This window comes from Stegostoma tigrinum, chromosome 43 (assembly GCF_030684315.1).
Source record: "Stegostoma tigrinum isolate sSteTig4 chromosome 43, sSteTig4.hap1, whole genome shotgun sequence".
Classification (NCBI taxonomy): Eukaryota; Metazoa; Chordata; class Chondrichthyes; order Orectolobiformes; family Stegostomatidae; genus Stegostoma; species Stegostoma tigrinum.
Genome location: NC_081396.1, coordinates 3,906,879 through 3,932,927, shown reverse-complemented (window position 1 = coordinate 3,932,927; position 26,049 = coordinate 3,906,879). Strand labels below are relative to the sequence as shown.

The following is a 26,049-nucleotide window of genomic DNA, read 5'->3' as shown; positions in this document are numbered from 1 at the left end:
GCTCTCTAATGTGAAGTCAATGGATCTAAACTTGCTTTGCAGTGATATTCGTTATCATCTCAAAGTACATTTTGAAAATTTAGTTGGTTCGAGCTCGGATGCATTGTTGTACCATTCTCTGAACTTTTCAGTTGAGTGGGCCCTTTACAATTGTCTGAAGCTGGTGTAATGTAATACTTACTTTTTACTGATGACTATTATTTAACAGGACCCCTCATAGCTTCCAATGGCCTGTTTGTGGCCTGCATCAGTTTCAATGATTGTATACTCTCTAACTGACTATACGGTCCAGATGTGCACACACGGTTGCCAGCAGTTATTTGGATGCTGCAGCGATTTTTTCTTAATTTATCGACTGGTCTGTTTTGATTCATTGGATTACCTTTCAAAAGTCAATCTGAGTGTCATGTTTGACTGAAAACTCACTGTTTATTTATCAGTAATGCAGTTTTCCTTGGCTGTGCATTTTCAAATGATTATGTTCGACTGGACCAATTTGGAGAAGATTAAAGGAGAGATGTTCTGCAAGAAAAGGAACTTTATCTCATCTCTGAGTGTAAACTTTTTCATCACATACAAAATATTCTAAACATAATCTTTGTGGACATGATTCACATTAAGTTGTCAAACTTGAATTTAGAAACACCTCTTCTGAATTATATGCTGTTTTGTTGTGTGACAGTGATCTGGAGTGTATACGAAAAGAGTCAGCAATTTTATTAGCTGGTAATGTTTTTAATATTTATAACAGAATTATCTGCTTGTCAACGAATTTCAAGATATGAAGGGATTTAATTTCCAATTGGAAATTTTACTGCCTGAAATAAAATAAGAAAAGTTATGTCCAAACAAGATGTCCAGCAAAACAAATATCCCAAGACGGAAAGATACCCATGCTTAAAAATAACCTCATATAAGTACATCAGCCCATCTGTGAGGGCTGTGGGAGGTGGTACGAAGATCTGGTCACAGCCTCCAGCCAACAGGCAGAGCCTCAAAACCTGCCCCCTCTGATGAGCATATAAATTCTGGTCACTGCACCTTCATTCAACACTCCTTGATTTGGGGTGTGTTTAAAAAGTTCTTGGCAGAATCTTTTCTCCCAAGTTACCAGAATGACAACGTCGACGATTTTTCTCAGTTTGTTTCTGACTTTCTTATCCTGTGAGTATTTTTTTCTGCAAGTTTCTGTTTGTTATCATTTACGTGTTCACGTACTCCTGGAATGTAAAAGATGTAGGAATCATTTCATCAGTAAAACTGGTCATATTTTATTTTCTTTTTGAAGTTGTCCAGTCGGAGGTTACTTTGACTCAGCCAGAGGCAGGGAACAGCCAACCTGGAGGCTCCCTGAGACTGACCTGTAAAACCAGCGGGTTCGACCTTGGCAGCTACACAATGTATTGGGTCCGGCAGGTTCCTGGACAGGGTCTGGAGTGGTTGGTTAGCTACTATACTTCATCAAGCAATGACTATGCGCCAGCGATTAAAGATCGATTTAGTGCGTCCAAAGACACGTCAAACAACATCTTCGCGTTGGAGATGAAGAGCCTGAAGTTCGAAGACACCGCCATCTACTACTGTGCAAGAGACCACAGAGTGAGGAACAACGGTTGGACATGTACACAAACAGCACGAGGAGACACTTTGTAGATACAACTGTAAACTAATCGTGAGTACTTGTCGTCAATGTGACATTCACAACTATAATGCGAAGTAGACCTCAAAATGCTTCTGACAAAACTATGACAGAGGAAATGAACAATTAAAACTTACCAAACAAGCAATAAAATAAAGTATGAAGTATTAGGCATGGCGTACGTACTGCTAATAGTTCCACAAATGAAAGACTTGAACATTATGCAAATTTGATTTCACCTGTATCCTCATGAAATCTCTGCTAATTGCATTATGCAAGTTATGGCATTCATTCCACAATGATCAGTACTAAATCTCTATTCCACATCAAAATTGAGGCAGAATATGGAACAAACAATGAGGGCAGCTTCTGTGCAGGTTTACATCACTGTGATACTACAGTGGGTCACAGTGATGTGAACAATGTCATCGTCGTTCAGAAACCACTTACAAGTGTTTCGTTCAAATTGGCGACGACGGCCATAGCAGGAGGGACAAATAATATCAGACTTAATTAAAATGCAGACCAGTAAAGCTCATTTGTAGGAATGAACAGAATTCCTCTGCTTTATTCCGATAGACCGACACGTTAAATGTACACCAAACATGAAATTATATTGCAAGCTCCTTTAAAAATACAATGGGAAGTAAAATCTACACTTTTGCACTGCATCATTTTTAGAGGAGGCTGAACCAGTTCTTTTTTTTAGGATTCAGTGAACATGGGTATCTGCATTTTACGGTATACAGCCCACCATAGTATTTGATATCATGCATCTCACAGTGACCTACTGGGGTAGCACAGCCAATATGATCAATACATAAACACGTTCATCTCTCATTGTAAGGAACTGGGTCAGTAATTACTTTTTGCAAACTATCTGAATGTTCGGTGCAGTATCAGTTCTGTGGGGTATGACTGAATACCACGGTTTAATTTGTGAAAACGGCGATAATTATTGATAATTAGTTGGTGATACTGACAATCACTTCATGTGTTATTCTAAGGAGTGTAAAATATTAGAATCTGTTATCAAGAATGAGCAGACTCCATTTGCACAATTATAACGTAATGAAGATTTGTTGTGATTTTGTTTTGCCTCTAGTTATGATGACTTAAAATAATGACAGTTTTTGTTTGTTTTGTGCAGAGGCAGTTACTGTGTGACCCAGTCCATGGAATGTAACATTGTGACGACTTGGATACTGGGGACAAGGAACCATGGTGACTGTGACTTCAGGTAAGAAACCTGAACGTTCTTATCAACCGTTATGTTTGTTAACTGTCTATTCATTTGATTAATTCATGATTCAAATGATACACGGATTCTGTCCTGAGTTTAGTTTTGTTCCAATTGTATTTTCTGCAAAGTAATTATAAGATTCATTTAAGTCCCAGGAAATAAACAAAGTGCTGGTGAGTGATTCAGTTATTTGGCGGTTGTCTCATTTTTATCAGATGACAATAGTGTTTAGCTGGGGTAATTGAAAAAAAAAGTTCCTTAAACAATACAACGTTTAAACAATGATTAATGCCAGTGAGAACAAACTTTACGAATTTAAAAATGTTGAAAAACAAACATTGACAAAATATGCTAAAACATTATTGTCAATTTCTTCAATATATTTCTCCTACATGTTGTATTTGTGTTGTGCTTGTACTTTGTGGTTTAGAATTTTAATTTTCTTGATGATAAACACGTTAGATTCTCTCTTGACGTTTCATTCTGTTGATTTGAGTTGATAGGTTTGAACAACTAAAATGATTGTCAATAATTTCAGTCAGTTGATTTCAGCTGATTGTATTCTGTGTTTGTTTTACTTTATTCTGTTGAATTGAGCTGTTCGGATTCTGAATTTGTTTTATTTGGTTTTGTTGAATTAAGTTGATTGCATTCTGTTTCTCCTTCAGTTGAATTTGTTGTTTTGAGTATGTTGAATTCTGATTCTGTTTTACTTGACTCTGTTGAATTGAGTAGTTGGGATTTTCATTAACTTTGTGGAATAGAGCTGGGTTTTAAATGGGTTTCATGATTTTCTGTAATTGGTGCTTTCTTTATTTCCCTGTTGATAATGTTGTCCAATTGGATTACATTTAATTAGTAAAATTTGCGAAGTTCTTTGCTTTTCCTGCATCTTTTCTGCTTTTGTTGAACTCATTTGGCGCCATTGGTTGACTGAAATCATTATATCCATTTGCAACTGTCTGAAAACAGACTTAACATAGACAAACGGAAGGTTCAAGGCATAACTAAACAACATTTTCGTGCAGTCAGACATAGTAGGAACTGCATATACCGGGCAATCTGAGATAGCAAGGTGCAGAGCTGGATAAACACAGCAGGCCAAGCAGCATCATAGGAGCAGGAAAGCGGATGTTTCTGGCCTGGAACCTTCTTCAAATTTCTGAAGAAGGGTCTTGGCCCGTAACATCAGCTGTCCTGCTCCTATGATGCTTCTTCGCCTGCTGTGTTCATCCTGCTCCACACCTCGATATTTTAGTGTATTGATTATTTTTAATCAGTCTAAATGTAAAATAATTAAAATCTGTTCTTACTAGCCTCAGATAAATGCAATCTGGAACTTACATCTTAAAATGTCGAATTGATCAACTTTCACAACTGAGAATAACGTTAATATAATGCACAATGAAAATGTGCTAATATGCGTTCATTAAACTAATCTTGTTTTGACATTAAAGTCATGAATCGATAGATGAATCTAGCTGCTGTGCTGCTCAGTGCTCACAATTTACATGACAGAATTGATAAACAGGTTTAAATAAATTGAAATGCAGCTCAAAATTTATTTTAAAAATGTGTTTTGCTTTATATATTGTTACATAAGACACCTTGCAATCAAGGCTGCTGCTCTGGCTTCTTATTTGTATTTCAATTAATGATTAGCTGGTTCATGGTGAGCAGCTTTTATGGATCCCAATTTGAGATTTCTTCTGTGATGTTACAGTTCTGCTGAAAATGCCTGCGGAGCTTTTTCTGCTGCAAACACACGCCTCTCCCTTAATGTTGTGATTTGGCAATTTTTCTTCTATTGAAAAGAGAAAATGCTTGGGGGCATCAAAGTCGTAATATTTGTGAAGCGATTTCTGATTTCTACATCTAATTCGCATTGTTTACATGGTTGTCGAAATGGAACTCTCCAGTTTCCCAATCTAATGCAACCCGCATTCGAGTTGAAATTTCCGAAATCCAAATATTAGGTGAAAGGCAGATGGCAAAGGTTTGCAAATTGAGGAAAAACAGATAACCTGTGGAGCACTTTTTACTGATATGTAATAGTTGCAGTATAACCTATTCCATGCTTTGCAATCAGCTGTTTCAATCGTAAGATCTTTCCTTGCATAGTTTAGAAGTCACACAGAAAGACGAACAGAATTTCAATAATATACTGTTCTATTCATTATTGATATTGAGCAAAAATGCCAGAACGTTGATCAACAATCACCTTTCAATTCCGTCATATATTACAAACAAGATTTATGGCTGGGAAAGATAATTGGCAAAGGCAAATCATTAAGTCTTCCAAACCCTTGGATGAAGAACAGATCTAATTCACTATTTTGATCATTTTCACAAACAACTTGTTTTAATTAATTGTTATATCCCTGATTAAGCTATGTTTGTGGGAATAAAAACAAATTTTTACTGAGCGAAATAATTGGCATGGTGTCCTATGTTTTCCCAATTCAGGTTGTGTAAATATATAGAGTTTCGTTTTACAACGTCACATCAACTCAAAAGTCACTCATTTGGACACAACTGATGTCAGGGATTATGTGGCCGAGGTTAGAGTTCGTATGAATTAAAATTGTCCAAGCTTGAACTCATCGTGTGAACACTTGCTGCAAATGCAGAGAATGTGTTATATACCATTGCGTTGGGGCATCTGCAGAGTTTACCATTTTGCAGAAGAATTAACTGCAGTGGATTAGAACACATTGCATATTTCAAGCAATAAAATTGAGTAATATTTACTTTAATTCATATACTTGACCAACTGATGCAACTAGCTATCTGAAGAATAATGTTCACATTAGTTCAGTGTGATGATCATTTATTTATACATCAGGTAAAGTAGGCAACTCCCGGCAGAAACATATTCTAAATTCATACATGTTGAAGACTTATCATTCATGCAAAGCAGTTCACAAGAAAACTAACTATCCGTTGCAAAGCAACCCTGACAGGAAATATTTACCTTAAGTTATTCGACAGAAATTGTTTTCCACAATATATTGCAAATTGATTTTGTACAGTGCGTGCAAAATCTCCAAATATAAAGAACTCTTTTAAAAATACGTAAAATTAATTTCGAACATTATCTATTTCCTCTTGAGCTTTGCTTAAATTGGTGAAATTTCTCACCTCAAAATTTGGTTTATCATGATGATTTATGAAGTTTATTTAAGGAGAATGTAATCTCTGATCTATTTGAATGTATTCCCATTCACATTTTTGCTTAGCTCTGACTAATTTATTTTATGAAAGTTAAATTAGAGTGCATCTGTGGTCTTGAACGTTGTAAGTTGTCTGGTTCAGTCTGCTGTATTTGAAGCAGTTGAATTTCATCTATTGCTTCAAAAATGCTTTGATCTGTCGATAAAATAACATTTGATTGGCGCCTCAGAAATGAAAACCATGACCAAATCGCTAAAATCAGAGCTAATAATTCAGATATTACTGCAGGATTTTTGAAATCGATTTTAGCAATAATGTGTGTGCCTTGGGAGTTTTTTGATTGAGTGAACTGATTGATTGAGTGAGGCAGTGGAAATAGCGTGTTGTAAATTTTATTCCTCGCTCAGCTTTCCGTGACAAGCTAGGTGGCACAGCGTAGAATCAGAATTTATTTTGCATCTTCTTCTAGGAGTAGCTTTCGTGGGCTGTTCGTGCGACTGTTAACGATAAAAGTGCACTTCAAAATATTTTTCTTTATTAAGTTATAGCGGATAGTCTGGTGCAGTAACACCCATGATTCTGTTGGAAAGGGACTTCCCCAAGGTTAAAATCTCGTGACGATGTATTTATCGCAATGCAATTCCAGTTTTATTCAGTTTTATTCCAGTAGTTCTTGTCGAAATTGTCTACTTCAGAAGGACTATCAAAGAGCGTTTGAATAAATTTTGAAATTCGTGAAAAGACTCTATAACTATGCCTGGTTGCTGAAAGCAGTTCATAGATAACATTGTTTATGTACTGTCAAACAAGTGGGCTCTGTTGTGCGAGATAGTGTCGAGCTTTTATATCCTGGTCTCTTGCAGTGCAGTGGTGGTGACCCTGAATTTGAGATATGTGGCCCGTGTTCAATTCCAATCTGTTACTGAGGTACATAATGCCACCGCTAAATGGGTTAAATCAGAGAATAAAAAACACTGTAATTTCTGTCGGTGTTTTCATAATTTCAGAAATAGAGTCCTGATTCAGTCCCTGTCTTACACAGTAGCTGGGATTGTGTGGGGCGTTGGGGGTGTTCGATTTAATTTAAATAAAAGCAGTCGTTGCTCTTGGGATTTGGGTGATGCTAGTGGGGTTAATTCAGTTACTCCCCACAGAAATTCCAGTTTTTGACTTGCTCTTATATCAATAATATTAATTTAAAAATCCTCGTATTAATAGACTCCAAAGAATACTTGAGGTGACAATGTTCAGCCTGTTTTATTTTTTATCAAACCAACAAAGGACCTAATCAGAATAGTTCGACTGTTCAGGAGGATGAATTTTCCGCTGAATCCAACACTGAGAGCAAATGGTGGCAGATTTGCAGCCAACCTTTCGTTGAGACCTCAGTTTGCCCATTACCTCTCGGAAAAATCCGTTTTCCAGCAGAAGCCAAACAAACTTACTCAAAGCCGAACTGAATTGATGTGTGTTCCCATGCTAGAAAACATGAAAAAAATTTGCTAAAGAGTGCTCGAAAAATCATCTTTGCGTTTTCTCTCCTCAGAATTTGTCAGACCGGCTGAGATTCTTCAGTAATTTGTGGTTTTATTTCAGGCTTCTCACATTCAGTTTGTTTTGATTTTTCGTTGAAAACATGCTCGATGGTCAGTGGAACAACTTCAGATGTTCATCGAGAAAATGTGTTATAGTAAATTAAGAATGTTCAGTGATATTTAGTATCAGATAATCATTGAAAGCGAGTAACCCAATCTGCAGCCGTGGTTTCAGGACGAATAGTATCATGAGAATCAACTTTAAACCTCTGACAATTTCCAGTTCTAACAGCACAATCAAGTTCGTCAGACCATTTTAATGGAACACTATATTTCGTTATTCCAGGCAATATTAACATATGGTTACAATGTTTAAAATGAGGAAACCTACATTTCTATTAAATAATGTAGAGACAGTTCTGTTAATTCAGTGAAAACATAGCCAAACCACACAGAAGGATGCCGTTTGGCACGTGGTCCCTGAATGGGCACTCAACAAGTCCCTCAAATATATTTCAATCCGTCGAATAGTTATTTGTGTCTCTAGACTTACCTGGGAGTGTCAGAACTCTTACATCTCCTTGCGAACTTTGTAAGCACCAGCCGACTTGAATTGTTACGCTTCATGTGGCATTTGTAGGTCTACAGTTCTGTTAGAAAGTGAGTTCAAAAATTGTGGTCCTGAAATAGGAAAGGGACAGAGAAATATTTGCAAGTGAAACCAAGTGTGATTTGGAGGTGAAGTTTCAAGTGAAGCACTTGCTGTCCTGTCCGTCCGGTGTCCTCAACGTCAACAGTTTTGGGACGTGCTGCCGAGACAAAATGTGAGGATACTAATTAGAGGCCGATGAAGGTCTCTTGGCACATTAAGAATGTTTGTCCATTCATGAGATCATGATATTTCTTGAGTGCAACAGTCTTCCTAACACCTCATAAAATTTTACTCATTTGTTTACTGATCAACTGGAGCGTGGGGAACCTCTTGAAAATTCTGCCAAAGGAAGTGATTGAGGCTAAAACATGATTTTTTTTCAAAGAGTTTATTAATTGTTAAAGGAAAGCGTGGTTATGAGGGAAAATATGAACAAGGCACAATATTCGGTGTTGAAACTTGAAAACAATGAATGTTTAACAAGTTTGTGGTGTCAACAAAATGGGTCTTAAAGTGGTCTATGAACAGCATTTTCTAAATGATCAAAGGGATCTTGATTAGCAGGATCAATTGGCTGAGGAGTGACAGATAGAGTCCAACTGAGATGAATGAGTGCTGTTGTATTTTGATGAGATAAACCAGAGCATGAATTACACAGTTTCTTGTCGGGCACTGGGGATTGTTGTCAAACAGAGGGACCTTCGGGATCAGGTACATCGTTCCTTGAAAGAGGTATCACCGATAGAGTGGTGACGAAGGCTTTTGGCATGCTTTTGTTCATTGGTTCGAGCGTTGAGTACAAGAGTCAACAGTCAATTGGCTGTACCCGACATTAATGAGGCCACTTTTGGAGTACAGTGTTAAGGTTTTGTTGCCCTGCTGCATGAATAATCCTGGGAATGAAGAAAGACCAAGAAAATATTTGCCGGATGTAAATGAGACTACAGGTTTTGAGAGATGGAAAGTGCTTGTTTGCTCTGGATGTTTCTTTTAATTTCGTGACTTTAGAAGATTTATAAAGGGGGTATATGTGGCTTTATAAAGGGTTTTATAATCATGAGGGAAATAGATAAGGGGAATAGCAAAGGTTACCCTTTCTTTCCATTGCAGAGAAGATCAAAACGAAATGCCATAGTTTTAAGTTAACAGAGATAGCTTTAAACGGGACCCGTGGGGAACTTTTTCAAACAGAGGGTGATAGGTATGTGGAGCATCTCGATGTTCTCAGGTGGTGAGACAGTGAGGGAAAAACGTGTGAGCTGGTCGGCTTTGATGTGTTGGGTGGCTGGTGCATGAGCTGGCATGCATGTAGCTGGGCAGTTTAGAATCCAGGCAGATGACTATGATTCCGAGGAACCAGCTTGGCTGAGTGGTACTTGTAAAGTGAGGGGTCGTTTTAGTGGAAATATTGTCGGTGCCTCAAGTGCCAGACTGGCTAGTTGACAGGTCAGCAGTATGCGGGACTGTTTTGGGTGGTAGGTGATCACAGCAATGAATTGGCAGGAGGGCATCATGCACAATGTAAAGCTCACAGTTTAGCAAAGTGGCAGGCAGTAAACAACGGATGAGAAGAGAGGTGGGATGCAATGTTCGCAGCTTGATTCGGTAAGATGAGTGTTCAATGATCAAGGCCTTAAACTCATGTGTTGGGGAGTTGGATACCATGATAGTGACAGGTACTGTCAGGGACAGATATAAATGGGCCATCTGCAGATTGGCAGAACGGGAATGGATTGTAAGGAATCGAGAGTACATCTCCAGCTGAGTAAATGATTATCTTGGAATGTGTAGTATTGTGTGAATGCGCTCAAGCACTTCAGAGTGAATGGCTGTGTGACAGTGTGGGGGTTATCAACGTCAGTGTTGGTTCAGGACAGAATGAGAGGGAGTGGAGGTCAGACTGAGAAATTAGAGTTTTGCAGTGAATTTGGTGTCAATTTGTTAGTTAAAGCGCATATGTTAATTTTTTGAATCGTTCCTGCAGAATTTGCAGCTGACCATAGTTCACCAAAGTCTCTGATTCTCAATGGAGGAGCGCTTATTTGCAGAAGCCTCCAGCATTCAGATAATTGCCCGTTATCAGTTGAAGCTTGCAGATAATTGGCATGAGGTCAAATGTGACATAGATACTCACAGCTCGTGTCCTCTGATTCTTTTGGCACTGCTGCAATGAACTTAGTCTGAGAAAAAATATTCTGACTTGCCTTCACAATGGAAAATAAGTTTCAAAACGCATTTGTGCCCAATATATTCCATCTCTCAGAAGACTGACTTCAAATATTTATCTTGGTAATGTTATTATCATTGATGAATCCCACATCATCAACATGCTGTGGGCTGTCATTTGAAATAAAAATGAATATGATTTATGATGCAAATGATATGGTACCAAGAATAGGTCTGAGGCCAGACATTTTCGGCAAGGAATTTATCTGCTATCCCCAAACGCCTACTCACCAAGAAGGCACGAGACAGAAGTGTGATGGGACAGTATCCACTTTTCTGGATGAGTGAAACTTCAGTCGCGCTGAAGAAGCTTTGCACCATTCAGCACGAATGAATGCACTTGTTTGGCATCCCATTTATCAAATGCAATATTCACTCCTTGACTTCAATTGCAGTGGGACCGTTGTTGGTTCTCTGCTGGTTCCACTCTCGAAACACGGCCAGAATCCATCCCCATGCAAATTTCGAGCCCAGGACCTCTCCCACTAAGAAGAACGGGGCAGCAAATTAAAGACAACGCAACCAATTGCAGTTGATCTCTATGCTGAACGATATTACCGCTTTTTCACGTTATTTCTGGGCCTACCACTCCCGTCCAAGCATAACTGTAAATATGTGCTTTGTAAGGTCAATAAAGTTGGAAGAATGCAACGGCACACACATCCCCATCGATAATTAGCAAAGGGCAAAGATAGCTTCTGTTGACAGCAGTTTCGAATCACAGGTACAAATATTAACAACGAATGTGTGGACCACATTTTGTTTCACACTGGGCAGCAATTTGCCTTTCATTACTTGTATTGTGATGCACATTAAAGTCTCTCCCATGAGGGCAGCCACTGCAAACATTATATTATCTATGTCTTCCAACTGGTTTTCAAATAGGAAGAACATTGAATTATCAGTCAAGATTCTGTGTAATGGCAGCATCAAACAATAAGAAGGGCCCTGCCTAACCCATTTCGTTTCTGAATTCAAGGCAATTCATGGACTCACAAGTCAGTGTTGACCACTGTCCTGGAAACGTTGCTCTAATGTTGGCAACCGCCCTGGGAACTTAACTTTAAAGTTGAAAAAATTGAAATTTATTGGCTGGCAAAGAACAAATATCCTTTCAGACACATCAAATTTATATCATGTCAGGCAGGGATCAGTCGGAAAGGGTTCACTCCAAGTCTCGCAACCCAGCAAGTCATAAAAGACGCTTCATATTCCTCCATCATCTTTTTTTATGACTGTTTTATTATAATACTGTAAGTACGACTTACACAGTTACTTCTGAAGCACAGTCACTTTAAAATTCTTGGGGCGCATGGCGAATCTGAGGTAGTATGAGGTGATCAATTCCAGTGAACTTCCTTCCACAAGAGCAATCATAGAAAGGACAAGGCAATTGATCATTCACACAAGTTTCTTGATTGAGAAATGTAGACCTGGTAAATGAACCATGAAAATCTATCTGTCTCTGTGACCCTCTCACTGTGTCTCTCTCACTCATACATAAATACACACACACACACACACACACACACACACACACACACACACACACACACACACACACACACACACACACACACACACACACACACACACACACACACACACACACACACACACACACACACCACCCGCAGTGCTTTGGTTTTAATTCGTTTAACGTCTCCTCTATTCACTTGTAATCCAAATGAATTTCAATCTTCTAATTGGCAAAATCTTGCAAAACTGAATTGTGATGAGATTGGAGTGTTCTTATTCCTTATGGATAACATAATGGTCAAGGTATAAGGCGTGTTTCTGGAGATCGAAATAACAGATCAACAAATAACATGAAATAAAAATAAGCTGATTTTACGTCACTATCAGAACCGGGATCGCTTTCAACCTCGGATAATTGTCAGTGCAGGATTTGCACATTCTGAGCGTATCTGCGTATGTTTCTAAAGGGTTTTCCCATTCCCTCCCACAGTCCAAAGATGTCCAGGTGAGCTAGAATGACCATTCAAAATTGCCCACAATGCCCAGAGGGATGCACAGTTGGTGGATTAGGCATGTGAACTTCCGGATTTTCGGGGATGGAAATGGTTCTGGATAGGATGCCCTGCCGACTGGCAGTGTAGACGTGTTGGATTGAATGGTCTGTTCGCACACTGTGAGGATTCTATGAATTAACAGAGTCTAATTTGCTTAATCTGGCATTCTTTCCCAGTGACACCGTCTTCCCCGATACTTTATGGTCTAGCCTCCTGTGAGCACCACAGCACTGACGGTTCTGTTATTTTTGGGTGTTTGGCGATGGACTATTCTCCTGACACCACCAAAGTGACCTGGAAGAAAGGTGGGGAGCCAGTTCCGACTGGAGTTATGACATATCCATCGGTGAGAAACAAGAAGGGAACTTACACCCTGAGCAGTCAGTTAGTGCTCACTGAAACAGAGGCAGAATGCGAAAAAATTATCTGTGAGGTTCGACACAGCGGATCCGACACAAGCACTGGAATGCCATGTAAGTGTTGTGGAAACCAGGTAAACAGATGTGTGTGCTTTATGTGAATAGGGCATGATTCTTTGCACTTTTCACAGAATCACAAATGCACAAGAGAGATGACCTACATCTCATCTATTAAATGCCAATCTAAGAAAACTACACAACTATTCTGATACAATTTACTAACACAGGATCGATTGCCTTGTTGATTTGACAATGCAAGTATTTACCTCAAAGCTTCTGATATTGTTCGGGTTGCAGCTTCGACATGACCCTCAAGCACTAAGCTCCAATTCCTCCCTTGTCTGAATGATTCATTCCACTCCAAACGAGAGGATGATTTAAATTACAGAGAAAGGCTGAATATGATCAGATTAATTTCCCTGGAGAGTCGACGACTAGAGTCCTGACAGAAGTTTAGAAAATTGTGAGGAATATGGACATAGTGAACAGCCAATGTGTTTTCGTTGGGATATGGGAGTCCAAAGCTTAGAGGACAAAGGTTTAAGTTGAGAAGGCCAAGATTGAGCAGGGGACATGCAAAGGAAGACATGTGAACCACGTGAGGTGCCAGAGGAACTGGTGGAGTAAAATTACAACATTAAAAAGTTATCTGGATGTGTACAAGAACTGGAAGGCTTGAGAGGGAAATGTAGCAAATGCTGGCAAAAGTTGTCAGATTCTTTTGGATATCTGTTCACAATGGACGTGTTTAAACGAAGTGTCTGTTCCCAAACTGTATACATCTACGACTCTGTGACTTTTTGTCAAGTCCCTGAGTGATAAGCAAGAGGTAGGCATGCAGAAATCTCGCGTATCTCAGGATTCCACTACTTGCAATGTCAAACCTTACTTTTTTTTTCAGCATGCATGCATCACCTCACACTTTCCCAGAAGGATGTCTATTTGTCATGATCAGCCCATCGAGTTACCCTTTTCTTTTTCAAATCTCCTATGCTGCGCAATTTTTGAGGTCAATACTTACCACTCAAAACTTTTCATTCCATCTGCGAAACGTCTGGTCAAATCTTCAAAATTAAAGCCCAAATTGTTGGTAGACATCACAAGCAGCAACAAAATTTATGCTGAAACCCACGGGCCACCACGAGGCATCGACCTCCAGTCACAAAAACACTTCACGACCATCACCTTCCAATTCCTGACACTCAGCCAGTTCTGGGTGCAATCAAATTTCCTCAGATCCCATTGCCTCTTAGTTTTGCTATCATCCCCCGACATTGTCAGTCTTTGAAAAATTCCCACATGTTTGTTCGATATGGCTACAACTCAATAAAATTTGCCAAGTTTTTCTTTTAATTAAACTGTTCCAAATGAAGATTATTTGTGTTTATTGGAATTGCTTCCAACATTTTTCCAGCGCCTGTGCCGCGTTTGACTGCCCCCAACTCTGTGGTTTATATTTTGCCCCCTTTTGCTCCGTGATAACACTTTGACTGACCCGCAGCCATTTGGGAGATCCCCTGAGGCCAAAAATGACTTTAAAATTATTGCCATCACCTCAACCATTTCCTCCTTTTCTTCTGTCAACAGCCCTGGGTACATTTCATCCGAACCGTAAGACAACACAGAACATCCACTCATCTAATGCAGATTTCCTAAAACATATCACAATTATTCTCCATGATTTCGACACCCGTAACTTCACTTTAATCGTGAGCTGCGACACAATGTATTCATTTATAATAGAACCGACGCGCTGTTAATCCAGGCAAATAATACTTCTCTTGCATTTAATGAGCCCTATTGATTCCATTGTTATCCTTCTGTCATTAATCAACTTGTACCTCAGCTCTTTTTTTATTAAACATCTTTTCCAATATTGTGCCAATAGAATTTTATGTTTTGTGTTTCTGTCTGAATTTCTCTTCTCAAACTTGGCCTTGTATATTCTGTACGTCTTGAGAGCTTCCACTGTTTTGAACATTCGACGCATGCTATAAGCTTTTAATGAATGTCTTGAGATAACCCAGTATGGCTTTGGATGTCCAGGACTCACTTCATTTTTCATCACATGTCCTTTCTTTGTTGATACATGTTAGCCTTTTAGTCTTTGCACTTCCTACTTGAATGCACCCTCCTGCTCCAACTCACATTTACTATTAAATGTCCGTTCTCAGTTCACTCTGGTCAAATCGTAGGTGATCATTACAAGTTTGACCATCACATGTTTCATAATTTGGATTCGGGCCTATTACTCTCACTTTGCAGAACAATATTTGATCCAATGAATTTGTGATCAATCTCTGCAAAATGCTTCTCCCTTGGTATATTCAGCACTTTTTCAGCCTCATTACCTTCAGTTAAGTCCAGGTTCAGCCTCGCTTGCAAAGCCTCCAACGCACTATTTTCAAAAGCTCAATTTCACAAATCTGTTCCTTCTGGACACTTGAAACGATGAAAGACCAGCCTACATTGGGGAAGTTGATATCTTTACAATCATTGGCCTATTTATGTATACTTGTCTGACAATTTGCTGATCTATCTGCATTCATATCTCTCGGGCCTGTCAAGGAGCCTTTCTTGCTCTCCTCGCAGGCTTCTTGCTTTATTTTGGTTTTTAAGTCATTTTCATATGCCTTCATTTGAGGAGGTGTCTACGATTTCGTTCCTCATTACTACGGAATGCATGCTGCTCGATATTACGACAGAAACCATCACCTCCTCCACCTCCCACCTGTGTTTCATAACTTTGCGTGACTCACCTGAAGGCTGTATCTCCAGTAATAATGTGCCGTTCCCCTCTGTCAACATATCTCTGTGATGTCAACTGCTTAATTTCCTCATTTATCTCTTCAACTCGTTGGAATTCTTTCATTGATTTGATTGATGTATAATTTCTGCACCACATTTAGCACTTGTTGTTTCTTCCAATTTTAGGCCTTGATAGCAACCTGCTGATCTTTCTGCCTGAATGACACCTTTTGCAGTATTCTGCATAAATAGTATCCTTGTAATGTTTCCTCAAGTATCTACTAACGGCAATGAGCATTGAAAGAGAAGAACTGGCATTATTTGTTCTCAAATCAGATAATTTACACGATCTGTTTTCTCAAGGTGGTAATGCCCATCCAACTATTCTCGTAACTGTGAGTTCCAGTGAAGAAATCGAGCACAGAAAAGTTGCAACCATCGTCTGTTCAGTCTTTGACTTCAATCCAAAGAAAATCTCCGTGACTTGGTTGAAGAATGGAGGGGAGGTAAAATCTGGTATCTTCACTTCTGCCGTGTGTGAAACAAATGGAAACTTCTCAACGACCAGTCAGCTGAGAGTCCCTTATAGTGAATGGTTCAACAGAGCAGTCTATACATGTCAGGTCGATCATGAAGGGCTTATTCAACGTCTAAACATCACTGGACCACAGGGTAAGAGATGCATTACTACAGAAAGAATCCTAATTCTGATCACTGATGCAAATCCAATACACTTACTATATCAAGCTGAGTAAACAGCATGGGACCGGTTCTAATCTGAGATCATGCAGGGTGTGTCTCATTTCATTGTGAGTTTTCCATCACCATTGCTCATAATTCAAATCAGAGAATCATGCTTTCCACTATTTTGATGACACATGATCGTCAGTTGGATTCATTTGTCGTTTGACAATACTTGGAGAGGGAGTGTGAATACAGAATCCACTGCTGGTTATGGGTTCAAGGATAAAGGAATTGTGGGGAGAGGAGCCCTCGAGAAGAGACCTCGGTGAAATTTAGAAAGCACTGAGAAACTGAGATAGGTTTGGTGTGGAGAAAATGTTTTCACTAAAAGTTTGACAAGGGCCTGATGACACAGCCTAAAAGTCAAAGGGATGACCATATAGAACTGGACCAAAGAAGAATATCTTTAGCCACAGAGTGACTATTCAGTGGATCTCACTGCGCCAGAGGGCTGTGGAGGTCACGTCATTGAGAATATTTAACATAGAGTTCCATTGGCTGGTGCTTAGTACTGGGAGAAGGCGGGAGAATGCATTTGAGAAACATATTAGTCATGATCGAATGGCAGAGGAGACTGGACTGACTGAATCTTCTGGTTATGGTCGGATATCTTTTGGTTTGTAGTCAGAAGATGACATGGTAAGGCGTGAAGTGGCTATTATTTGAAAATAAAACAAATTGTGTTCAATATTTCGTTCCAAGATTAGGAATTGCCTGTTGACCTGGAGCATTTGCTTGATTTTTTTAACATGTTACAGGGTTCATTAACATTCATCATGGCACTAAAACAGTGACCAATTGAGAATACAATTTGATTAGCAGTTATAAACTTGATCTTATCAAGCATGTTTTAGGCGTTTCCTGTAATTAGTGGAAATGACAGTACAATTAGTACTGTTGGGAATGCCGCAAATGGAATGAATGGACTCAGCATGAGAACCAATATATTTCAGCCTTGTTTCAGGATGGATATGTTGAGGCAATGAGTAGTGGAAGGTTGAAATTTTTCACTGCAAATATCAGGTGAGTTTACACATCAATGTTAAACTCTCCCGACTTGATTTTTTTTTCTGTGAAGAAATTTAAGATTGTTGTTCCCTTAATAAAGTGAAAGTAGGCCCAATCAATGCCTCGCTGAAGAGGGCGTAGTGGAGGGAGGTCTTGAGTGGACGAGTGTCCTACTCTATTTCGAAGGCTGTATTCTTTGTCTCTTTTTAACGTCGACTGCAAATTCGGCACACGAGGAATAATATTTCACGAGCTAATTTTGAGAACGATCTCACACCAATAATGCAACTTAATTTCCATTACGTTAAATTACATTGAATAGAATTTCCGTGAAAGCTCAATACTCCTGTAACATCGGAAAATGTCCATAATTACACGAGGAATAAGAAACTAACTCGTTAGATTACAGGTTTGCGAAAATTGGTAATTGATTTGGCACTCACCATGACCAGCAGCATTTCCACACATGCCTCATGAAAGAAAAAATGAATTCATTATTTTGATTGGAGATTAGTTTTCCCAAAAGTATCAAAAGTTGCCCTGAAGTGAGACAAGAAATCTGAAAGGAAATTCGTCCATGGGTTAAATCGTGGTACAAGTGATGATTTTATTTATTTGCACAGGATTCATTTGTTGCAAAGCTAGTTTTCTTTGGTAGTAATTACACAGGGCATTTCATAGGTAATCAACAATGTTTTCACAAGTCAAAATATATGAACAAAAGTAAGTATCACTGCAGGAATAGTTCGAAGTTTCCCTCTCGAAGGTGGTTTCTTCAAACTGTGAGTCAATGGACTGAATACTGGTATTTTCTTTCTCAAGCGGCATTTTTTCATTGATTCTGACTTCTGTTCCAATGTAGTTTCAGAGTGCCATGATTACACAGCTAAAATACTACCGCCACCAGTCGAACAGGTCTTACTGGAGGCGACGGTGACGTTAACCTGCATTGTGTACAACCTTCATTTTGAAGCCAACTTCACCTGGAGGCACGACAAGAAGACTCTGAAATCAGAGATTGTTGACCAGTCCGGAGAGCAGTCGGAAGGAGTGATCAGCAAGTTAGATATTTCGACTGAAGCCTGGCTGAGTGGGGATACATTTGAATGCGTGGTGAACAATCAGTATCTACCAACTCCACTGAGGCACTCTATCCACAAGGAGAAATGTGAGTGAAGAAATGAATGCACAAAATATGCCATCTGTAGTTTAGGCCCCTTTAATTATTACAATGCTTTGATTTTTGATGAAGTAACACCACTGGGAGGATTAAAGATCATTTCCTGCTAAGAAAGCTAAGTAACTGATAAAAACAAATTGAACTCAAGGATGTTCTGTTGTGACAAGTCAAACAAATTGTTAGGAGACCTCGAGTTTGGTTATGTAAACACCAGTGACGACAAATGGACGAAATGTCCGATTTCTGGGCTGATAACATGGAGGCCACTATTGAACTAAACGTTTTTTTTAATGAATAGAATGAATACCATTCTGTTTCTTTAAAAAATTAAAAAGAATAAATCCCAACGTAAACATGGAATATTTGAATATTCGGTGAAATTCCAATATTGCTTCTTGAACTTTTAAAAGTAATTTATATTTGTTTCAAATATTCTGCAGTGATAAATCCGTTGGAGCCATCGGTTTCTGTCCTCCTGCCAACGACAGAAGACGTCTCCGCACAGAAGTTTGTTTCGCTCACCTGTTTAGTGAGAGGTTTCAGGCCCCGAGAGATCTTTGTCAAGTGGACAACCAACGACAAGCCAGTTAATCCCACTAACTATAAGAACACCGAGGTGACGGCAGAGAGCGATAACACCTCCTTCTTCTTGTACAGCCTATTATCCATTGCTGCGGAGGAGTGGGCCAGCGGTGCTTCTTACTCCTGTGTGGTGGGACATGAAGCGATTCCATTGAAGATCATCAACAGAACAGTTGATAAATCCAGCGGTAAACCGAGTTTTGTGAATATTTCGCTTGCACTCATGGACACCATTAATTCATGCCAATGAAAATCTCAAGATTACACTTACGAATTCAATAAAATTAATAAACCATTTTCTTTCCTCCAATTGTGATGTAAATTGACAACAGTTTAATTGATTGTGTTTCCCACTTTTAAAAGTATTTTGTCCTGCCAGTCGATGTCGGCAGTTAGCACGTCCATAACCTTTGCTTGCACAGTTAATGGTCCTTGCTCAGATCGGCCCTGTTCAGTGACAGAATGAAGTTCACTAATCGCAGGATTCTGCAAAGTACCTATTCCAACCTAAATCACACTTTGACAAAATTTGGCAATGCCCAATTCATCGCAAATGAACATCACGAATTATGATTTTTGTTTCCCATATTCCTCAATGGCCCATGTCGATAAATTTCATTCCAGCTTTAAACTGCTCCGTTGCACTACCTGAGAAAATAAACGTTAGAGACATTTAAACGTATTCTCTATTGGAACAAGCCAACAAGATAGTACTGCTTTGGGCAAAAAGCATGTCGTGTTCAGAATGATTTGAATTTATCCTATTTTTATCTGGGGACTGTCAGGGATCTCGCAACAGTGCATCAGTCGACACAATGTATCTTCACTTTCACGTAAAATATGACAGGAAGAATTTTTTTTTTCTTGTCAAGCGACAAGAGAGAGTACAACAATTAACGGACTATCTGCTCAATCCCCTTGCCGAGTTTTCACGTTGTACGCCCTCTGCAATGTGATTTTGCAGCTTACAGGAACAATCAGCTTCTTCCTTACAACCAATGATTTAAATTTTCCACGCAACATACTTCCTTTGAAGCCTGTTGGACACGCTTGAACCATTAATCATTTGTTAAAATTAGTTCTGCATCATTCAAAGCCAAACTGGCATTATTCCAAATATTTGCCAGACTTTTGAATCAAAATCCTGTAACCCGTGGACTCAGTTCTGGGATACAAACACCGAATGTCACTTTCTTTCACATGCCTTGTACATATTTTATATCCAACATACCTGCATCAATCACAAAGTGCTTATGGAATCAAGTTTCCTCGCTGAGCTAGACGGTTCGTTTTCAGACGTTTCGTCACCATTCTAGGTAGCATCAACCGTGAGCCTCCAGTGAAGCGCTGGTGTTATGTCCCGCTTTCTATTTATGTGTCTGGGTTTCCTTGGGTTGGTGATGTCCAAGGAAACATAACACATACACAGATAGCAGGGCATAACCCCTGCGCTTCAGCGAAGGCTCACTGATGATGTTACCTAGAATGGTGACGAAACATGTGAAAACGAAACTTCCAGCTCAGCGAGCAAACGTCCACCCAAAACCTGAGCTATAAATCATCTCAAAAGTCCCTAACAAAGTGCTTATCTCCCCATAACGGCAAGAAATATTCCCCACACCATCTGGATCAGATGTAATCAATGGTAATCGATTAAAATAGCTCAACAATGAAAAAATAACAGTCTTTTTTCAGACCTTAAACAAACACATATACAGACAAACATTCACAAGCGGTCTAAATACACACATATACAAGCTCTCACTTGCAGGGACAAACATATGTGCGAACAGAAATGCACATACAGATAAGCTGTCACGGATGGATACACGCAGGCAGGCACACTTGCATATGATATATGAGCTGTCGTGTATTTTCTCACAAAAAAAGACCAAAGGCCAGTGCATAGAAGGAACACACCCAAATAAACAGTGGTAACTGCACATAATCATGAAAAACGGAGACACACCTCAGCACACAAATGCTCATGAATGCATGTCCATTCACACACCATAATACGTACGGACATGCATTTATAAACACACATACAATATCCCAGATGTATCCTTCCACAGGTGCACTCAAATAGTCATATATGAGAGCAACATAAATTTTAAACTCATTATTACCTCACTTGCGGAAAGAATAGTCATATGAAGAAAGATGCAGCTCAGTTACGTAATTTTAAACTATTTGATCAGCACATAAACACGGCCACGCGTACACACAATTTACGAGACTCAAATGTCGACTTAGAAGTGCAAAGATCAACACACAGTGGGATATTGGCAACAAAACGGGAATGGCACAACACCAGTGAACATTCACATGCATTCGCACAAGAAATCGCATCAGGGAGATGTTTGAGGATGCATTGCCAAAGAAATCACGTTATCACATAAATATACACATCAATCAAAACATGACGGTTCCTACTAACAGAACACATTTATGGAGTACAATCATGAAAATAATCTAAGTCTGGTAGATTCTGATATCGATATTTTAACACACATTTTCATTAGCACGACACAACATAAAAATCACAAAGTCAATAAAAAGTAAAGATCGGTATCAAAGAATGAAGTGGCATCTTAAGATATTGTGGCTTACACTTCTGGACTGAACACAATTTACCTACACATGCACAAAGATGTGAATGAACACATCAGCACCAAGGCGACATGAACATGTTCAGTTATGCATAAGCTTCAACGTGAAAAACTGTGAAGGAAGAGACACTCATAACCACATACCCAAACAATAAAGCAAAAACATAGGAAAGGTTCACAAAAATAAAAAAAACAACAGATCTTACTCTGAATCCAAATTTTGGTCATGATTTTTCAAGCAATTGAATGCATATAAATAAAGAAGATGAGTAATCACATTTGCACTCTTCTCCAATGATGACCACAATATTCAACTTTACCAGCTGCCACAGCCTGTTTGGAAAATATAATGAGCGAATTACTACAGTCATTCCCAATCAATACACCTGGAATGATAACAATGATCCTACTCTCCAAGAACATTTTAAATGATGAACTGCTTCGGAATGTTCAGACATGGATAACAAAGGAAGAACATGTGAAATTAGTATCAGCAAGTTATTCCTGAGAGTAATTAACTCAATAAGAGACAAAAATCAAGAAACAAATTTGAGAACAACCTGTCAGCTTTTAAAAATTGTAATGGTACCTGATGACATTATTTAGATAAAGATTTGTCATTTGGACCAATGGACAATCTAAATCCATTGTCTCGGCTTTATATTCATAGATTCGATAGATCATAATTGGATTGAAGATTTTGAGGATGATAACGGCAACATCTGGGCAACAGCTTCTGCATTCATCACCTTGTTCTTCCTGAGCATTTTCTATAGTGCTGCTGTCACGCTGGTGAAGGTGAGAATAATGAAATCATTCACCCATCAAACAGACCATTGTGGCTTGTGAAATCTCTAAGTGTGTCATTGAATTAAAATTAACACCTGAACGCCCTGACAATCGATATCTAAATCATTCCCCAATCACTCTTTTTCAGGTCAAGTGAATGAATTTTCCACGTCATAGAACTTCGTGGAAGAAATTTTATGTGTGTCGAGGCCACTGAGATCCAAATATACCATCTGTCCTTTTGTTGACACTAGCAGTGAGATCAATTCAGTTTGAGAGTGTGTAACTCAGAAACTATTCAATGAGTTTTCCAAATTACCTTGTTTGATATCGTCAAGATAATTATTGTTGCAAAATTTTGTTGCTTCCCAATTGTTTGAAGACAATTTGTGCTCTTGTTCTTGTTATTCCTAATTCAGAATTGTTCCCTGTCCTTTTCGTTGAACCCATTTCTTTTTTTTCCCCCTCTGGTTACTGTTACCGATGAGCGTAAAATTCAGAGCTCAGAGCTCATGCATTATCATCTCCATGTGGCATCGAGTCGTTATGTTCATTTTTGGTGATTTTGACATGAACTTTTCGGTACAAAAGCTGTCTGAAACGGTAAATAAACCTTCAATGAATATGCACAAACCTTGAATTTGCTTCATTCTTTCTTCAAGGGTCATCAGTAATGATATATCTTCCCAAGTTTGTACAGCTTTATACTGATATCTGATTTTGTTTCATGCAGTCATTTAGGTTAATGCTTCAATAACTTGCCACCCATTAATGTAAGCCCACCTTTCACTCAATATGTCTGAAGGCTTAATCCACAGGCTGAATGATGAGTGCGCAAAAAGTCAGCTTTTGTGCTCCTAAGATGCTGCTTGGCCTGCTGTGTTCGTCCAGCTCCACATTTTGTTATCTCGGACTTTTCAGCATCTGCAATTCCCGTTATCTCTCTTTCTGTAGACGTATCATTCTCCAAGTGCCATTCAGCAGCTACTATATCAGCCCAAACTAACAATGCCATTCCTCTGCCTCTCTTACCAGCCTCCCTATTTCTTTTTTCGCATCTGAATCCCAGAATTTCAAAAAATTATTCCTGCCCCCGAGTGACCCAACTTTCTCTATTGGCCAAAACATCGTACTTTCGAGTACTGACTCATGCTCTAAGTTCATCCGCCTTATTTCTGAAACTTCAAACATTGAAGTATGCACACCATAAACCATACCTGTGTCCGCACTTTTGCTCCATCCAGTGTATATCTTTATTAACAAACTCACTCCCTGTTGTGTCTGTTGGAAAGCTGAATACCATGTCCACTGAATTACATATCCCATTCCCCATCCCCGCCAATCTAGGTTAAACCATCCCGTACAACTTGAGCAAATCTCCCTCCCAGGATATTTGTGCCCTTCCAGTTCAGGTCCAGCCCGTCGTTTCTGTACAGGCCCCACCTTCCCCAGAATATGATCCACTTATTCAGATAATAGAAATCCTCCTTCCTACATGAACCCTGTAACCACTTATTTAGATGCATACTCTTCCTATTCCTTACCTCGTTATCACGTGGCACTGGTAGTAATCCAGAGATAGGTCCACGAATTTTTTGCGGACTTCAACTTCCAACCTTACTCCCAGCACTCATTTTTCACATTCTCAGTCCTTTTTTCTACCTTAGTCATTTGCAACGATGTGCACCATGACTGCTGGTTGCTCACCTTCCCACTTAAGAAACTTGAGTGACGCAATCCAAGATGTCACAGGCCCTGGCACCTAAGAGGCAACATTCTTTCTATTCATCTCGTTCGCGTTCACAGAGCTGCCTCTCTGTGCCTCTTACTATTGAATTCCGCACAACAATTGCTATCCGATTCTACCCCATTCACTTCTGTCTTGCAGGTCCAGGCTCACTGCCAGAGACCTGTCCACTGTGGCCATATGTGGGACAGATTCCTCAAACAATATGTAGTGCATCCAACCTGATAACTTGACACGTTGGATCCAGTAATGCAGAAAGAGGCAAATTTGGTAAATAATGACAGACTCTAAGATTAGATTGGAACAATAAAATTTCATTTCAGTTGGGGAGACAGTAACTTGTGTTGGAAACAAGCTTACAGAAGTGTAATTACAAAGAAATGAGGGCCACGCTTGCTGGAATGGACTTCAAATGAGTTTAGCAGCAAAGTCGTATGAAGAACAATGGCATACTTTTAAGATTTTAATATTTCCTGGTTGAGAGCAAAGATATATCCCAGTGAGAAGAAATGATTATCAGAAGGAAACAAGTTATTATGGTTAAGGCGGGAAGTTAAAGAGATCAAAAAAAGAATAAAGAGGCATTACATTAAACGTCATCATTATGATAGGTCAGGAGAGTATTCAGATTGTTTGAAGAAATATCAAAAGGCAAACAAAAAATTAATGAGGCGTGAGCAGGAAAATATTGAAATTAAAATTGCAGATAATATTAAAACAGACAGCAAACGCTTCCAAAAATATATAGAAAGGAAAAGAAGGGCCAAAGTGAACATACCGCCCTCATGATTGGAGCTGCAGAATGCATATTTAGGAACAATAATGAAATAGACATTTTGAAAAAATACTGTGCATCTGCCTTCACAGTAGAATTCCAAAATGACTGAATATGGAAGGGCCAAATAAGGGTGAGGAATACAACAAAGAAAGTTTCACTGGGGGAAAAGAAGCACTTAAATCATTGAACTAAATATGAATGAGTGCATTGCAAATAATGAGATCGAATCAAGGATTTAAAAAATGACAGAAGCGTTTGTTATGCTGGGTTTAATTTTACAGCAGTAATAAAATTTCAGAAAAGACTCTGATGATTGGATAACACCTTTATTTAAAAAGGAGAAGATAACATGAAGGGTGAGGAAGGCCATTTTGTTTAACTTCATTTACTGAAAAAAGTAACAACAGTGCATTTCAATATTACATAGCATAATCAAGAGGACAGAAAATAGTTTTATGAAAGTGAAATTTTGCCTGATAAATAACGTAGAAATATTTGATAACGTAGAATCCAAAAGAAGGAGGGTTCAGGACTTGCAAGATGCTGAGATTCTCTGAAGACATTAGATACGGTGCCACACGTATGATAACTTAACCAGCTCGGAGCCCGTGACTTTGGAGGCAGTACATTAATGTGGACAGAGGATTGCCAAATTCAAAGTAGAAATATATTTAGATGAAGAATTGGACTTCACAGGATGTCAACTTCTGACGAAGGTAGCATCACAGGAATCAGTGTTTGGTGCACAAATAATTGAAAGATACGATAATGACTTACATGAGAAAAATCAATGTGTTGTCGGTAAGTTTGCAAATGAAACAAGAATATCAGAAAAGGGAAATGGTGAATATGACACAAGAAAAATTGTTGAGGGATATTGGCTGTACCTGAGAGTCAGCAAAATCTGAAAATAAAAACTTGGCATATTCATGCCAAACAG

At 38.9% G+C, this 26,049-nt stretch overlaps 1 gene segment (V, D, J or C); it reads left to right on the top strand.

The window, feature by feature from the left end:
* The first annotated feature begins 1,067 nt into the window (after positions 1-1,067).
* Positions 1,068-23,208, top strand: LOC125449145 (Ig heavy chain C region, membrane-bound form-like). The segment is given in 9 exon segments: positions 1,068-1,164; positions 1,289-1,606; positions 2,838-2,879; positions 12,679-12,975; positions 16,033-16,341; positions 18,284-18,589; positions 19,042-19,371; positions 22,466-22,593; positions 22,733-23,208. Coding segments are annotated over 9 exon segments (1,788 nt in total).
* Positions 23,209-26,049: the final 2,841 nt, after the last annotated feature.